The sequence below is a fragment of the Heliangelus exortis genome, chromosome 2, assembly GCF_036169615.1.
Source record: "Heliangelus exortis chromosome 2, bHelExo1.hap1, whole genome shotgun sequence".
Taxonomy (NCBI): Eukaryota; Metazoa; Chordata; class Aves; order Apodiformes; family Trochilidae; genus Heliangelus; species Heliangelus exortis.
The window spans coordinates 146,881,190-146,900,119 of NC_092423.1; the positions used below are offsets into that span (position 1 = coordinate 146,881,190).

At 39.0% G+C, this 18,930-nt stretch overlaps 1 protein-coding gene across 34 annotated transcripts in view; it reads right to left on the reverse strand.

Annotated features, from left to right (window-relative positions):
- PTK2 (protein tyrosine kinase 2) overlaps window positions 1-18,930 on the reverse strand; it is a 220,657-nt gene that overhangs the window by 152,434 nt on the left and 49,293 nt on the right. For 13 of the 34 annotated variants that reach the window (XM_071738487.1, XM_071738479.1, XM_071738477.1 and 10 more), the window contains exon 1: window positions 6,335-6,816. The exons of 9 other annotated variants lie outside the window; for them this stretch is intronic. In XM_071738487.1, coding sequence (XP_071594588.1) covers window positions 6,335-6,437 — 103 coding nt within the window. In that variant the 5' untranslated portion in view covers window positions 6,438-6,816. Of the gene's footprint in view, window positions 1-4,236; window positions 4,574-6,334; window positions 7,069-18,930 lie in introns of those variants that run through there. 12 more of the 34 variants (XM_071738465.1, XM_071738462.1, XM_071738455.1 and 9 more) reach the window with 6 other exon arrangements.

The following is an 18,930-nucleotide window of genomic DNA, read 5'->3' on the forward strand; positions in this document are numbered from 1 at the left end:
CCTGTGTCCAGTTCTGGGCCCCTCAGCTCAGGAAGGAGATTGAGGTCCTGGAGCAGGTCCAGGGAAGAGCAAGGAGGCTGTGAAGGGATCCAGCACAAGTCCTGTGAGGAAGGGCTGAGGGAGCTGGGGGTGTTGAGGCTGGAGAAGAGGAGGCTCAGGGGAGACCTCATCACTCTCTCCAACTCCCTGAAAGGAGGTTGGAGCCAGGGGGGGGTTGGGCTCTTTTCCCAGGCAACTCTCAGCAAGACAAGAGGGCACAAGAGGTCTCAAGTTGTGCCAGGGGAGGTTTAGGTTGGACATTAGAAAGAATTTCTTTAGGGAGAGGGTGATCAGCCATTGGAATGGGCTGCCCAGGGAAGGGGTGGATTCTCCATCCCTGGAGATATTTCAAAAGAGCCTGGATGTGGCACTCAGTGCCATGGGCTGGGAACTGCAGCGGGAGTGGATCAAGGGTTGGACTTGATGATCTCTGAGGTCCCTTCCAACCCAGCCTATTCTATGATTCTATGGCAGAACTGCAGGTCACTGAATTTCTTCCTGTGCTTACTGAAGAGAGGATTTAGCCACAGGAATAACTGGTTTTCCTTAGCAAGTTACTCAGTAAAGCAAGGGACAATACTTAATTATTACTTAATACTTACTTTGTGAGTCACATTTAAATAAAAAAAGAAAATTCACACCCCCAATGCCTAGAGTGATGGATCTGAAACCAGAGGAAAGCACTGACAATAATGCTTAGGAAAAGTAATAAGCACTCTCTTCTAGAAAAAAAACAAACCTTGGTTATCAAATGGTTGTTTACCCCTTATTTACAATGAAATGACTCAGCAAGATTGAATTCCACCTTAGAAATATTTTTCATAACATCTTTGGTTAAATTACATGCAATATCAAATGAGGAAAATCCAACCCTTTTCCTGTATGCAGTGAATAAAATCTTATTTAAGGACTGGGCAACCATCAGTTAACTCCATAACCTCAGCAATCCTTGTCCTTCAGAGCCTGCCACAAAAACCTGGCCTCATTAATTCCCAACGTGGATTCAAGAGCAGATATTGCATTGATCTCATTTATTCTGCAAGATGATGAAATCTTCATGAATGCTGCAATATCCTGATAACTGCTATAATCAAATCAATTTATGAAGTGCTGTACTTAAAGCTTGTTTTATTAGAATATTTACAAAGACATTTCCTCATGCCTGTCTATTGTTTGCTGTGCTTCAGTTTATAGAACCCAGAAGCCTGTAGAGGCTTGCCCACTGTAATGTGACAGTGTGTATTAATGTAAGATGTCTCCAGTTTTGAATAGACTACCATGAACAAACCTCTATCAGGTCATAGATTTAAGATACTAATGAGGTGGGTTTCTTCAGACTTCTAATTAATGAAAACTACATGCTCTTTGCTGAGACACTGCATTTTTTACAAGACATGAATTTGCAGCTAGTTCATTTAAGTAACACTTCAGCAAGCAGGACAAGAGAGAAGCTGATTTATTACAAAGGTAGCATCAGTCAGGAAAGCTTATTTCACCACAGTTCTTCCAACAAAAACTGTGAAGATCAGTCTCCTAATGAATGGTGTGCACTAAAACAGGTAAGAGATCATCTACAATGTCTAAGGATGCTAATTTTGAAATTCTGCAACTGTTGCCAGGCTGTGTAGGGAAAATGATGATGAGTCTGTGTACATGTCTCTATGTGTGTGTATACATATTATATACATATATATATATGCCATACAGAAAAAACATACACAATGTGACTTATGTTCACAATTTAAAGTATAAACTGAATAGGAAAGCTATTAAGGCCACAAACTCCTGACTCTCCAGGAAAACTGCACCACCCTCTTTAACACCAACTTCAGACTTTGCTCTTCAGCTTTTTCTTAATGCCTGCTCAAAAGGATGGTGAAAATACTGCATTTTCCTTGCCTAAATTTTAATTTTTCCTATGCAGCTCAGAACTGAATTCCATGCTGGTTCATTACCAGGTGCTACAACTGATAAGATCAGACATCTATTCTGCAGAGAACACAGAATGCTCCTTCCCCCTCACCTTTCCCCATGCTTAAACCACTTTCCTTTCCTGTAAAAAGGTCTCAGGCTCCATCTTCTATTCCAGTAGTCATTGAATAAGAAACAAATAATCCTAATGGGAGTGCACAAGTACTCTCAGAGCTGCACACTTCCTACACATTTTCAAGAATACCAACATTACCACATGCTGTACTCTAAAGGGAAGAAACCCCTCTGCTTTTCCAGAATATCTTCCATTTTAAAATATACACAGGTATTTCAGGAACATTTTTTAAACTGCCTTTGAAAATTAATGGCTTGGTGAGATTAACACAATTTTTTTTTTCTAGCAAGAATTTCAACATAAAACCAGGCACACATCAATTGAAGTAGCAGATTCTTTAACAGTCTGCAAACCTTACACATAGAAGCCACTAAATTAATGAAGTTAAACAAAAGTTTAGGCAAACTTTGCAAGAAAAGATTGCAAGAAAATCCCTGATGCATCCTGTCAGCTGATGTAGCCAATGTGTTAAGTGAAGAACAGACAGCAAAATTACAGACTGAACTCTTTTGTCTTTTTGGAGACAAAGCAGAAACAGCACTGAACTTTCCTCTTACAAATCCAACTATCTTATTTATACTCAACAGAGCACCAGTAGGTTCCAACTGAACACCCCTCCTGGAACAGCAGGGTTCAACAGAAAAAACACCACAGAAAAAACAACATTTAACTTGCAATTGCTTATCACTTAAAAAGATTGCAACATTAACAGATTGCAATAAATTGGGTAGAACTCCTTCCCAGTTGATTAAATACATTTCACAACTTAACTGGTTTTTTTCATTCGTTTTGCTTTTAAATGAAGCCCAGGATTTGGACTGAATTTGGATTGTTTATGTTAAGACAGCCTAGACCCTTTTACATTAATCCAAACAGTTGAATCCAAGAACTCTGATCACCCTTCTCTAACTCCTCACATGATACAGACTTAACAACATCACATCAATTTATTGTTCATAAATTATTAAACAGAGCTCTTGACAGGGAAGATAGATACAGAAGAAACTTCCTCTTTCTTGGGGTGCTGTAGAGCACAGCTTATCCTTAACTGGTACATTTACACTTCTTTCACCAAGTTACTTTCCAAACTTAAAATGGCATCATGCCCTGTGAAACTGAGGAAAAAAAAGGCCACTAGGAAAAATGTACAAAGCACAGTGCAATGCCTCATACCATGTAAAACTTTAATTAATGTGTCTAAGCTTTGGTAAGTTTACTAAAGATCCACACAACAAGAACTGGTAAACTTTAAGAGAACTGAAGACCTTCCTAGTCGACTGTTCCAGCCTTTTTTCTGACTTCCCTGCAGGACAGTGATGCTGGTGCAGATTTCAGTACTAAGCTGGCAGACAAGTGCTGCCTTCTGAGGGACAGAGACACCACCTCAGCATCCTCTAAAGCTGTAACAAAGCTTGAGGCTGTTTATTACACAAAACCAGATATTTTAAGTTTCAGATTACTTAATAAAGCAAGGGGAGGGGGGGGAGGTTGTTAAGCAGCCAAAAATGTCTTAGTTCTATCTCTATTAAAGTAACACAGACTTGCTTGCTGAGAAGAAATAGTCAGTAAACAAAATAGAAACTTTCTCTTCATGTGCCAATCAAAATACTGTCAAATCTGACCCATACAGATCTGGACTAAATTATTGAGTTGAATAACATTACTTTAGGACTGACTTTAGCACAAAGGAGGCAATGATTACAGTGTTACTTTGTAAAGAAAGCAAATATTATCCTTTTCTTTAATGCAGTCCTACAGACTGACCACACAGAGCTGGTTGCAATTAGCTCAGTATGTTGTATTACTAAAAAGACACAATATTTCAGATTTCAGAATACTAAAAAAAGTAGATGCACACTCTACATGAACACAGACTAAAATATTTCGAAGCACTTAAAAAGATCAAACATTTGCTATGACATCACAATTAATACACTGAAAGCTTCATCTGTCGCATGCAAAAAGAAAACAGAATATTTTGAAGGAATTATGGATAATACAACATACACATCAGGATAACATTTGAAGACATTATTAAATACTTGAAAAAGCTTTATAAAATTTTGCTGCAGGTCACCTGAAGCATTAAAAGAAAACCGAAGGGCCAGAATAAAATTATCAAAACTAAATGTTTCTCATTAATACATTACCTTTCTTTGACTGTAGATATCTCATAGCCCTTATCAAAGTAGGCCAGATCCGTTTCATTTCCCTAAGGTTATGCTGGTGAACAGTACACAGAATATTCATCAACTAAGGAATGGCCACCATTCAATGACAAATATAGCACAAGCTATTTCTCATCTGTCTTTTTTTTTTTTTTTTTTTTTTTTTTTTGGAGGCTGAGATTTAGAGTTTTTTCTAGAAATCCTCACAATTGGCAGCTGGGAAGATGCTGGTGCCTTTGTCCTCTTATGCAACTCCTGTGTCCCCCTTCTCCCCCCAACAGGAATAAAGAGAGATTACATGGCTGTTCTCCATTCCGGGGCAGAGGAGGCAGGGTAAGCAACCTTAGCCTGAAGTTATGTCCTGAGAACACTTCCAGGGGAAGAGGGAGGGATCATTTTTCATTCATTTTAGTTGCTGGAGTGGGTGAGGGGGAATCGATACCTTTTATCATGGCCCAGTACAGCCACCTCCTGCAAGCAGCAGCCAGCCCTGCTGTACTCATCCTCTGGTGCTGCAGCAGGAGGGAGAAAACTGATATCCCCAGGACTAACCAGCCTTAACAGATGGTAACAACCTCATTTTTCTTTGCAAAGATTTTTTCTTCCCTACTTTTTAAAGTTACTTTCTGTAAAATACCTTCATATCCCAAGAAGGAGATGAATCCCAGTCTCCTCTAATAATTCCATTACCCAGTTTATGACAAGCAGGAGTAGGCATTGCTGTTACCCCTTCCCTGGTAAACAAGTTTTACTAAAAAGCAAAAGCACAGCTTTGTTTTGGCTTGGTTTCCACCTACTGTTATTCACTGTTTTATTAACTGTTATTCCCTGGTGAACCCAGAGTTTCTGAACTTCATGAGACATTACTAGGATGCAGTGTTCCAGTTCTGAAATTTCTTTTAAATTTATTTACTCTCTGTGTTACATAATATGCCAGTGTGTGGCAAATGCTACTTCAGCCTGAACTATTCAGCAGGGTACAGAAAGCATGCAAGACAAAGTGTTAAATGCTCTTTCATGTGTCCTCCAAACATCAAGACAAAACAAATCCTACACAAATTCACTGTTATGTTTTCAGAGACAACTAATCAACAGCTATGCCTACCAGCTCCTTAGTTTTGATATGTTTCCCCAGCATTTCTGGAGTAACTGCCCCTGTCTGGCATCCAAGATTATGGTGATGCCACTGCCAGTTTCTCTTCCAAAAAAGAAAGAACATTGAAATGAAAGTGAACACGAGGAAAGTTATGCTTACCATCAGCAACACTCAACCCTTTTACAGTTTTCCATCTAAGGAAGAGTTGGCTATTTGGCTACTAGCAGAATTTTGAGCTCTATCCTCCCCATGCTGCCTCTTCATAGCCACACACCCACAACACCAAATTACAGGTACCTTCTAGATAACAAAAGGGTAAAGATCTCTGGGATATTTGTAATGTTATAAATGTCTGGGGATACAAGCAAATTTAACAGTGTAAGCTTCACATTTCCATGTAATTATTGTTAAGCCTCAATTTAAAGTCAAACTCATTGTAATAAATGAGTTGTCAGTTTGGGGGGGGGGGGGGTGAATAGAGGTGGCAACTTCTAAGACACCAAGGAAAAAAAAATGTTAGGATCCTATTGTAAATGCTACAGATGATCAGCCACTTAAAATCTACTTACAAAGGTACACAGAATTACACTCACAGTGGTTTCAAACATACAAAGATCAAAAACAAAGCCCTCAGATCCTCAGATCAGTGCAAGTAAAAACCAAACAGCTCAAGTGTTCTTTCAAGTAATTCTGAAGAGCAAAGGAGGAAAAAAAAAAAAAAAAAAAAAAAGCATTACAGCTGTCAGGTGAAAGAAGACCCTGCAGACTGCTTCACATTACAAGCGCATGACCAGAATAAAAAAAAAAAAAAAAAGAATTATTTTCTAGCTTTGCTTTTTTTCTTCGATAGAAAAAAAAAACCAACAACCTAGCGACCTACAGGTGGGAAAGCATTAAATGAACAGGCGGAGGGGAAAATAAATATTAAAAAAAAGAAAAAAAAAATAAAAAAAGGAAAAAAAAAAAAAAAAAAGGTATGTGTACCTTTAGCCCAGCATATCGGGAATGGGCTACAGCCGCTTTTCTCCATACAGACAGCACCTGCTGGCTCCGGGGCCTGCTGGGCTGCCCCTTCCAGCAACCACATACACCCCCCGCCTGCCGAGACCCCGGCCCAGGCTCCGGCATCCAATGTCCCGATTCAGCGCTCCAGCAGGATGCGGGGTGGTTCCGGGGGGAGCTTCTGGAACGCCCCGGATCCCGAAGAACCGAGGAAGCCGAGCGATAAAACCTTCCCGGTGCGGGGCTTCACCTGGCGGCGGGGGCAGGCGGGGGGGCGGCCCGGGCAGAGCGCTGGGGTTGGGGCTGCGGGGGGGGGAGGCCGCGCCGCTGCTTCATCTTCTGAGGGCGGAAAGATGGGGAGCTCGGAGCATCCTTTCCCCGGGGCCGAGCTGCCGAGGAGGGCGAAAGCGGGCAGAGGAGTGAGCGAGCGTGGGTGCCCGTACTCTGCCTTCATTCAGGAGGGAGGCGGGGAGGGAAGGAGGGGAGGCGATTAGCGAGCGGCACATTAATATGCTAATCTCCCCCTTCTGTTGGGTTCACCCGGCAGCCTCCTGTTTACCGAAGTGACAGCCGCTGCTGAAAGCGGCTGAGCTGCAAATCAAGGCTGACCCGGGTCGTTGTCTGCAGATGAGCTTCCCCCGATCGGTTTCTGTCGCCCGCGGTCCCGGCCTCTCCCCCGGCCCCAGCGCGGTGAAACCCCGCGGCTGCTCCACCCCACCGCACCTTCCCACCAACCAACCAACCACCCACCCACCCCCATTCTGGCAGCCCTTTCACGGAGCGATTGATTTATTTATTACTTGTGCTGAAAAAGAACCCGACACCCTAAAAACCGCACGGGCACTTCCATAAAGTTCAGCGGGAAGCGGGGCTGGAGCCTCCATCACCACCTGCCCGACTGATGGAAGATGCTGGCAATGTTCCTTTGCCTTAAATAAAGAACAAATGCCACAGCCCATGCCAGTGTTCACTCAGCACCACGTCCCGGCCCTCCTCTAAACCCAGGGCTTTCCCTCCATACCTCTAATCAGAAGGCAAAGGTCACCACAAGCGCCCACGTCACATGCTGCACGGCGTTTGTTCCCTCTTAACTCCGCAGCACCTAACACCACAACTGCTTACAACCTTTTGGGCTGTTTTTTTTCTTTTAAAAAACCGAATATAAACATTTGCAAAAGCACGTGTGTTTATAAACACACACCCAGGGGGCATACGTATAGGGAAAAATAAAGGAAATGCTCGTTTTAATCCTGGTAAAAGGTTTTGCAAAGATTATAAACAACTGACTCAGCTGAAGTATGTATTAAAAAGCAACAGGAACAAGACTCCCAGACAGATCATTAAAGCTCTTTATATATTCCACGATAATCTTTTCTCACTCCCAGACCTCAGCAGTAAAGCATAAGGCTTATCCAAGACTATAACCAAAAGGGAATTAATCTAATGCTGGCAGCCTCCAACTTAACCTATCTGATTATTTGTAGCAGCATTCACTAGTCTAGAGCGTATGTTTTATTACCATTCTTTACCAATAATACTGCCAGTTTCATTCCTCTATCACAGCCCATGCAGAACTGCAGTGGTAGATGTCAAAACTCTTGGTAAATTTAAGTATTGTTTTCTTCTTTATTTAAAAGAGAAAAAAATACACACTGGGGAAAAAAAAAAAAAAAAAAAAAAGAGAGATTAGGCCACAACCAGGCCCATCAGATGTTCTGCATCACTGCTCAGGCACAAAGCTCTTTCTGGGGCTGAAGAAAGCCAAAGAGAACTGAAGACATGCCTGGTTGCCTTCCTTTCCCCTCCCACCTCCCAAGTTTTCCAAGCCAAACACTTCCAGCAACAAGGTCGATCACGTTTACCTTCAGAAATACAGCAAAACACTTTCTAGTAATATTTAAAGCTCTAATTGTTGCATTTGTGTGCTTACAGAAGATGGACACATGGGGCTCCAGCTCACAGATTTACACATCCAGCTCCACCACCTTCTGCTCTGACCTTGAGCAAGTCTGTCTGACCTTGAGCAAGTCCCTCTTGTTCCCTTACAGACCAGAACAGAAAGCTGCAGAGACTTCTTTAGTTTCCCCTAAGTTGGTCTGGTCTGTGCTTTAGGGGTGTAAAATATAAAAAGCTTGTGTTTCTACCATAAAAAGAAAGTGGCTTGCAGAAAATAACAAAAAAAATTTCAGGGGTAAAAGCAGTAAGGCCTAAGTTTTATTCATGGAAACTAAAACCATACCAACTGGTAAGTGCATTACCAAGGAGAACTTTAATAAACAGAATTAATGGACTCACTTTTTTCTTTATACTTGTAACAGAAGAGACTGATACAGATTATTAATCCAAGTGTCAAGAAATACTGTCTGCTTCTTACAGCTGCCCTTAGTGATGATACAAGTATTATAATCACTCTTCTCAAGGACACACCTTACTGCTGCAGTATTAGGCTACAAAATGAAGGTGAAAACAGAGTACTACATAGCATATGAATTTTTATCCAATTTTAGAATTATTTAATATTTTATACCAAGTACAGATTTTTCAAAGTAAACAAAGTGCTTACTTGATGCTAAGATTTTTTTTCTCTATTCATTCCTATAAAAAGGAACCAGCAGATACAAGCTTAGTCTCTTCTTTCAAATAACATGATCAGTTCTTCTGCAGAAGAAAGCCAAAAGCATAAAATTTTTGGAAGTCAGCAACCTCAGACTTTCAGGGATAGGGCAGAAAGGGCACAAATTTAAAAAAAAAAAAAAAAAAAAAAAGGTAGAAGTTAAATGTGTCGTGTACCTCTAATGTTCTTCATACCAAGTATTTGCAACATTTTATAAACACTGCTCATCAAGGAGGTATCTGAGTACCATTTATGTATAATGATCTGTTTTAAGTAATGCCAATCAGATTGTAACATTTATTGAGGGTAAAGAACATCTGTCAAATTAGGACTGTAAAACAGGAACCTTCGTTCTTAAGATGCTTATGCTGACATAGACTGATAGTATCTGCATAGTACTCACTGTGTAAGCAAATGATGCCAACAGCTATCAAAGAAGATACTAAAAAATATTTATTTGAAAAAATTAAACACATTGATTTATTCTAAGAACATGTAGAAGCACTGCCCACTTTCCTAAAATACACACCCTAACCAAAAAATCCTCAGACCACCACCAGAATAGCAGACAGGCCAAGGTCCTCAGCTAAAAAATCTGCATCATGCCTCCAAGGAAATTCAAGCCATGACTTTTCTACTGTGACTATGATTTTGGTTGCTCAATTTCAGCCTGGTTTTAAAGAAAACTGAATATCAGCATCAGCTTTTTGAAAGGAAGGGGTGGGGGGAAATCAGAGGGTTTGAATTGTATCAAGGCATTAAGTTTTTGTTTAAATTTTGCCTGCAGGGCTGATCCTGTCTCTCAGTGAACTGGTCAGCAAAAATCACAAAGCCTCATGGAATAAAGGGTTAAACAACCATTTTGTACAAACGGGAAGCACATAAAAGGCTGCATAATTTTTTCCACTCAAGATTATGCAAACAAAAATAAAGATCTAAAATGCCTATCAGATGAACTGGCAAAGCTTGGCTTTCTCTAAGGCTGTGTCTAGAGACTGAGCTCCTGTGGGTGTCTCAGCTCTCATCAGCACAAAGCCAACTACACTTCCTCCCTCAGTGAATGGCATCATTAGGATCTCTCCACTATTCCACCAATTATTTTCACATCAGTTAATATCTCTATTCATCAAAATTTGATCAAACTGGATGGGAAGTTTGAGCACTGCTGAGAAGAGGAACAGAGCAAACTCACTTGCCTGAGCTTCAATACCCTGAGAAACCAAACTCAGAATTCAGAAACATCATGCAGAAAGCAGATCTGTATCACAGCAGCATCTGACAGCAGAATGAAGATTGTTTTGCAGCTCCTCTTCTGCAACATTTCAGTTACCAGATGAACACACCAGCAACAGAGATCTCTCCTTCCAACAGAGAGAAGAGAGCAGCCCACTTGCTTCTTTAAAAAAAAATTGAGATACAACCTAGAGCAAACACATCACCACTATTATTGGATTCTATCATTTAGTCTTAGCCACTACATGAGATACTGTTTATCCCTCTAGTAATGACTAAATATGAAGAACAAACACATTTATTATATGGAGATCTGCATATTGATACAAGAGGTGGAAGAAGAACATTTCTTCATTGCAATTGTTTTGCTAATAAAAAAAGGAGAGTTCCCAAACCAAGTTAGAAATAGTGGGTGATTTTTGTTTTGTTAAGCCACAAATGCTTTTTACTGACTGAATTTCAGCCTGTTAAGCTAGAGGATGAAATTCTGAAAGTTGGAACGTGTTTGTTGCTCATATGACAATCTTCTGCATTCTAATTAATTTGCTTTTCTGTTTGTATCCACAATTCTGCAAAGATGCTCCTCAAATACTGAAGCTGCGCTGTACTATTCATTAATCTTAATTCTCTCAAGCTTATATGTTATGTTGGTTTTTAATTACTATAATTATTTTGTATCCATAATAATTAAGAGTAGAAAAATATTACCTGGCCAAAGTTTCCTTTAAACCAGAGTCAAACTTAAATCTCCCCTGCTCACAGGAACTACTGAAAAATGTTGCATTGCCATTACATCAGCTCTGGAATTAGAGCTCCTGAAATTACCTTACAATAAACTCAAGTTTGCTCAGACTGACTTGGAAATCTGCCTTGGCTTACCTGCTCTCTACATCTGTCATCTTTGCCCACCAGCAACCTCTCATCCCTCCATTCCCATCCTCTCCAGCAAAGTCTTCTCCTGAATTCCCTTTGCCAAGGGAGAACAAGGGTGATGAGTTTCATGAACTCAAAGGGGACTCTGAAGCTCTGTCATCATTATCCTGCAAGCAGAGATTTCTTTCTTATTTAGCCATGTGCATTCTGACAGAAAAAACTTAAAGACAAATGGCATTTTTATTTTGAGTGTGAAAATCCAAGCCTAGTCATCTGAGATAATTCAGCACAACTGAGAAGCAACATTGTCTCCATGAATTCATCTGCCTCTCTGCAATATGGGAAAAATCTAATGCCATGCTATAGATTAATTAAGCCATTTTTGTCCTGAAGGAAACAAGTAACAAGGACCCAGGAAATTAACCCCGGAGAATAATTTTTTTATTCTTTAAAAAAATTTTAAAAAAGAAAACCACTAGTAACATTAACAGCCTGCAAGGCACAGAACTCCTGTGAGAGCCCTACAAATTAAATTAAAAATCTGGTGGACTTGTGAATTTAGTCTTTGTTTTGAACTTCTATAGTACTTGCTTTTAGAGTGCTTGCTCAGAGTATGTTTGAAATTTGAACAAGTGTGACAGAGTGAAGCTCACACCACCTAACTTCACCATGGGGCAGTCAACAGCCAAGAAGAGATGAAAATACAGAGCAAGATTCACACTATTCTGCTTCAACTGACCAGAAGATTATGCCAGTATTGCAACATAAACTCAGTCTAGAATATAAACTGCTTTGGATCTTTGCTTAAGACATTCTTTTGGTATGCATCCAATCCAATACTGAATTTAATTGCTGTCTTTGTTTGGTGAGCTGTATTAACAGAACACACCCAGGGTATTCCTGAAAAGGGCAGAGCTTCAAAGCAACACTTTCCCACCTTCTGGGTCACAGTCACCTAATTCACCTTACTCTCCTCTGAACTACCTTTTAAAACAGTAGTTGGGAGAATTAGCTGCTTTTATTTTCAAATCTCTACCCATTGGTTGTGGTGAGGTGGGAAAGGGAAACAGAGCAGGGTGCTGGGACAGGAATGCAGTGTTAATGAAGTCTTCCATACTTCTTCCCCTTCCCAAAGGATCCTCTGATGCTGAGCACTGCAACAGACAGCATGCAGCCTCCAAGCCCAAACTTAGAAGAGCAACTAAGTTTACATTAATTTCATCATTTCATAAATAAAAACTGGCCATTTTTAGACCCATATGGATTGTGTTAATTTTCAGGCATGAAAGTTGCACCAGATTTTCTTGTGGGTGGCCTAACATGCTCATGCTCTCCCACTTTCTTTCATTTACTTTTTGAAGGCTTACTGTAGAGAAGCAGAAAGTCAGGGCCATGAAAGCTGAGGATGGTTTCAAACTATTCCTTCTTTAGGGCACTGATTCCAGTCTTCCACTTCTCCATAATCTAAGCTATTTACACACAAAAAAAAAAACCCCAACAACCCAAAACTCACAAAGAAAACAAACGACAAAACTGTTGCTATCCTTAAGACATCTTTGAGAAGTTCCTTCACAATTCTAGTGCTTAAAGAAAAAAAATTGGCTTCCTGGAGGCCTGGAAAACCAAGAGAAGATAAAGAGAACCCTAAACATCTTGCTCCTTTTTGGTTTTTTATGCTGCAAAATAAAGCCGGGACATTTTGCTCTGTGACAGGCTCTGTGTTTGCACTGCTTCTCATCAGCCATCTCAGATGAGGAGAAAGACAAAGTGACAGGAGAAAAAGTGAGGCAAAGCTGTCCAGAATCTTTTATGAACACCAGAACCTTTTATGAACTTAAAAAGCTTCCTCTATGGGGAAAACCTTCTATTTGGGGTAAACACAGTAGCAGGTAGCTGAAAGGGAGAACCTCTTTGGTGCTGTTTAGCAGGAACGGTCTGGGAGGGCTACTTGTGTTCTGTGGAAGGGATCCATCAGTGCCTCTGTTGTCCTTACAGATGCTTCTAAAGTCCCTCTTCTTTAATTCAAGGGTAACCTTAGAAATAGTCATCTATTTTTTCTAAGAAAGATACAGGAAAATGAAGTTGCTTATGGGTCATCAAGTCTCTTCACTGACTGTTCCTGTCTGGGCTGCTTTTTCTCTCTCATCTATATAATAACCAGTTACACAAAGGAGAATTGTGCAGCCACAGAGGGTCCAAATAATTTGCCAAAAATGCTGTAGTCTGGACATGTCTTCCTTGCCCTGGTTCTCCTCCATACCTTAAATACCAGGTCAGAACAACAACTTCACAAAAAGCTTTGGACTCAGATGATGTTTATGACAAACAGCTGTACCTAAGTTATGTATCACGGCACCTCAGAAGGGAGGGTGGAATTTTCAAAGACTTCCAATATTATTTAAAACACAAATATAACATTAGCAGTTCCTCAGACTTCCAAACCATTAAATGCAATCATAAACAGAATAAAAAAATAATCCATGAGCTCACAATAATACAACATTATTCCATTTATACTTAAAACCACACTGGTGGAATATTTAACAAATATATTCATGATGGATGAGCACAGCATAAATACTCTCTATATAAATGAACACTTAACAGGCTGCAAATAGCTATCCAATTTTAACATTCCAGTGTTACTGAACAAATCAACAAGCCAGTGTTGACATCCTTCAAGTTAAAGGAAACACAGTATTAAATATTAATTTTTACATAACACCTTTTAAAAATTCTGTAATAGGAATGTCACAGCTGCTCTATTAACCAAGCAAATTCTGTGCCCTACTTATCAAGCAAAGACTAGTGCATATAAAAAACAATAAAATACCTAAATAGACAAAAATAATCTCTAAACCATCTCCAAATAACATACTTCGAATTCCAACTGTTGCATGAAAAATTCCAACAAATACCTCTAGGAAAGCTCAGGTGGAGCCGAGCCTCTAAACCACAGAAAATTCAATTTCTGTTCACTTTGATCTATCCCTCTCCCAATTTTATACCAAGAAGAGAAAATTCACTTTACAAGAGCTTTCTCCTATACTGCTGCTTCATGAGAACAGCAATAAACTTGCAAGGAGCAATTCCTCAGGCAGTCATTTTATGCTCTGTTATGGGGAATCAGAGGTCATCTTCAGGTAACACAAATCCTTTCATTCAATGCAAAATCCACCACCTTGAAATAGCCTCATTCCTTCCTTCACTTACACAAGGCAGCTTTTTGTCAGCACAGTTCTATTGAACAAGTTATGTTTACCCATGAAAATGCCTGCAGGGTGGTATCAAACTATCCAACTGCTCAGAAAACACAAGGACATGTTGCTTAATTTTAAAAAGGCTTCCAGGAGCTCAGCACCAAATGAAGCTCACCTTGGCTTAGCTAACCAGCTGGAAAAGGAGATGAAACAGCACTCAGTACCTCAGACAGCAAATATTCCCACTCTGCATCCTTTTGAAATAGAGATTTGTGAGCAGACCAGTACAACCTCCTGTCTGTAGTTTCATAGTCAACCAAACTTAAGTGTATTAAACTTTATCCTTTGACTTGAGGACAATTTCAACACAAAAAGCAGTGCTTTGATGAAGCTGAAAAACACATTCAATTGCTATTTAATAAAAAATTAACTAGACAAGACCAAGATCTACAAAGGACAAGGTGATACAGCTGTTAAAGAGCTGTTGGGTACAGCCCTTCTTCAGATTTAGGGGGAGGGATATTAAATAAGCATCCTATGTCTTCAAATGGCAGACAGAAAATAAAAAACCCCACACAAACAAAAAAAACAAACAAGCCAAAAAACCACCTCTTTCTGATGACAGCCTGAATGACCTACATAACCAAACCTGACAGAACAGCATTATTCACACCTAACAACATCTGACAGAGCCAAGAGGTCATGACCACCTTCCAAAAAACCAATATGTCTCCACAACCCCATTTGATGCATTTCAAACAAGACACATTACTGAAGCTTTTATGAGAACAAGAGACTGGGACAAAAAATCAGTGAATAAACATAGAAAGACAACAAGCCCTATCCTACCACCAAGACATGGAGAACAAAATGCAATAAATTTAAACTGCTGCTGGGGGAAGTTCAAACACTCTGAAACAAAAGCATAGTGAGAATTTTTTAATTGCACAAGCACCTATGAAACTGCCACCTTATTACATTAAGTACCTTCAAGGAATGACCAGTCAGTCCTGCCTTGGGGTTGAAGGACAGACTTCCTTTCCCCCTGAGGCTTTGAAGGCCATTTAATAAAGCCATTTCTACTTAAAACCCTTCCTTAAGAAGTTCTATACATATATAAAAAATAAAATTAATCAATAATTCAGGTATTGATGTATTGAGAACCTCAACAATCATTACTACCTCTAACATCCCTCTGCATCATTTGGGTCTCCCATCTTCCTCTATAATAAGGCTTCAAATTTCAGTAACACCTTTTACTTCTCCTCTTGGAAGATGCAGAGTTGACCAGTGAACAACCAGCAGCAATTTTAATTACCAATAACATGGTACTGGGATTAAAAGCTTGACTTGCATTCTAACTTTTTGTTAGCACCTCAGTTGCTCCTCAAGTCCACGGAAGTTCTCCACTAAGCCACAGAACCATCCTGCTGCAGCTGTTTGTAAAGTGTTTGTATAGTGTTTGTTGTAAAGTGTTTGTAAAGTTCAGTTTTAAATCTGAATCACAACACAATCTAGTAATCCTGCAAATATAATTCCATTGTTTTCTCCAGTAGGCTTTTTGCAGAAAGAGTATCACACATTGCTGTGGAAAAAAAATAAAGAAATCAAAACATGTGAAACTATTCCAGAAAGTAATACGAATGGAGGCTAAGTAGAAACTTTAAAACCTTTAAAAATCTTTCATTCTGTAAATGAAGACAATCTGAAAACATCTCTGTGCCAGAACTAAAAAAATTCTTAAGAATTTCTTACTAATTTTCTCATCTTAAGCATAATGCCAGCCCACCAATGAAAGCACAAGCATTTAACACCCCACTTCTGTAATTCTGACCTAGTGTCAGAATAAAGTCCAGAAAAATGTGCCTGCTACAAGAACATTGGTGTTTTGTTTTGTTTCTTATTTGACCCTTTGATATGAAAACCTGAAGAATATCAGCTTTATGTCTGACCACATAACTTATACAGTTTTTTTATATTCAAATTACTGATCTCTAGGGAAAAGATCTGCAGGAAACGTCACAGCTATCATAAGTCATTTGGATGTGTTCTTAAATATGTTCTTCACCTTCTGAAAATAAAAAGGGAAAAAATAAAAATAGGGAAAAAAAATAGGGAAAGAAAATAGGGGAAAGAAAATAGGGGAAAGAAAATAGGGGAAAGAAAATAGGGGAAAGAAAATAGGGGAAAGAAAATAGGGGAAAGAAAATAGGGGAAAGAAAATAGGGGAAAGAAAATAGGGGAAAGAAAATAGGGGAAAGAAAATAGGGAAAAAAAATAGGGGAAAAAAAATAGGGGAAAAAAAATAGGGGAAAAAAATAGGGGAAAAAAAATAGGGGAAAAAAATAGGGGAAAAAAATAGGGGAAAAAAATAGGGGAAAAAAATAGGGGAAAAAAATAGGGGAAAAAAATAGGGGAAAAAATAGGGGAAAAAAATAGGGGAAAAAAATAGGGGAAAAAAATAGGGGAAAAAAATAGGGGAAAAAAATAGGGGAAAAAAATAGGGGAAAAAAATAGGGGAAAAAAATAGGGGAAAAAAATAGGGGAAAAAAATAGGGGAAAAAAATAGGGGAAAAAAATAGGGGAAAAAAATAGGGGAAAAAAATAGGGGAAAAAATAGGGGAAAAAAATAGGGGAAAAAATAGGGGAAAAAAATAGGGGAAAAAATAGGGGAAAAATAGGGGAAAAAAATAGGGGAAAAAAATAGGGGAAAAAAATAGGGGAAAAAAATAGGGGAAAAAAATAGGGGAAAAAAATAGGGGAAAAAAATAGGGGAAAAAAATAGGGGAAAAAAATAGGGGAAAAAAATAGGGGAAAAAAATAGGGGAAAAAATAGGGGAAAAAAATAGGGGAAAAAATAGGGGAAAAAAATAGGGGAAAAAATAGGGGAAAAATAGGGGAAAAAAATAGGGGAAAAAAATAGGGGAAAAAAATAGGGGAAAAAAATAGGGGAAAAAAATAGGGGAAAAAAATAGGGGAAAAAAATAGGGGAAAAAAATAGGGGAAAAAAATAGGGGAAAAAAATAGGGGAAAAAAATAGGGGAAAAAAATAGGGGAAAAAAATAGGGGAAAAAAAATAGGGAAAAAAAATAGGGAAAAAAATAGGGAAAAAAATAGGGAAAAAAATAGGGAAAAAAAATAGGGAAAAAAAATAGGGAAAAAAATAGGGAAAAAAATAGGGAAAAAAATAGGGAAAAAAATAGGGAAAAAAATAGGGAAAAAAATAGGGAAAAAAATAGGGAAAAAAATAGGGAAAAAAATAGGGGAAAAAATAGGGAAAAAATAGGGAAAAAAATAGGGAAAAAATAGGGAAAAAAATAGGGAAAAAAATAGGGAAAAAAATAGGGAAAAAAAATAGGGAAAAAAAATAGGGAAAAAAATAAAAAAGGGAAAGAAGAAGTCATAGATACAATATCTATATGCTTTCTGATTACTTCCTTTTTCCAGTGTTCTTCTGAGCAAAAAACCTTGCATGAATCAAGTTATTATCAAACTACACAACCAGAGCAGTGGAGCTATACATTGAGCTGTCAAGGATGTAGAAATAAAGAAAAGCTCATTTAAATTGTATTTATGGTCATTTTAGGCATAACTTATAAGCCAAGTAGTTGATGAACGTTCAGCCATGCAATGTTTTTCCTCTTAGTTCACTGTAGCCTGTGATGTTCCACTTCAAACAAGCTCCTGTGTATTTTGGGAGAAGATCCCAAGCCACTCCCAGCCCAGGTCTCACAGAACAAAAAATACACTCTAACAGCTCATGTTTTAAATCAACCAACTACACAAGATCCAACTTGATTTTAAAGAATCTTTCTTCCAGTAACACTGCTATCCCCACCCTTCCTTTACTTCACAGTTGCTGCTATGAAAACCTTTCCAATAGAATTGTGTCTTAGCAGTGGGGAGGAAAAGGTAATAAAAAAACCCTCAAAACAAAAAACTTACAAAAATACCTAAAAACCTAACATCTTGAAGAACTTAAAAAGACTCAGTTATTTAGGTTGCTTCCACACTAGGACACTGCAGTATGGGATGTGAGTATAACTGCAGAGGAGATGAATTTGGTGTGTGGGTTTAACACAATTCCCACAGGAACCTGTTGAGTGCATCTGAGCTGAACGAACTACAGGAGTTGAAGGGGTTACAGAAATTCCCAGAAACCTTTCTTTCTGTGGACTGGCCTTATAAAACCAGCATGAACACAGGATCCTGGCCACAGGACAGAACAAAGAAGATATTTACGTACCACAAATTCACTGAAGTAATTCTGCACCAGAACAAAACACCACCAGTGTCTGCCAGTGAAGATCCTGTGTTGAGAAGAGGCAACACAATCTCTCTCTCACAAATCCTGATGCCCAGGTGACAGATCACTGTCCTCCACTTGTGAGGCTGGGTCTGTTCTTGGATTATTTTTTTTTCTCATGAAAGAGAACATAATGACTTCTCCACTCCTCTTAGACACCCACCCCTAATATGCCTATCTAAAAAAGAAACCAAACAAAACCCACCCTAGAAAACCACCAAGTAAAATCCTATAAATTCCTAAGCCTTTAGCAAATACCCTTTAAAAGTACATTTGTGACAATGCCCCGTGGTAACTGAGCAGGCTGAGGTTTCTTCAAGGCAGCAGAGCCAGTCTTGCAGTGTTAAAGCAA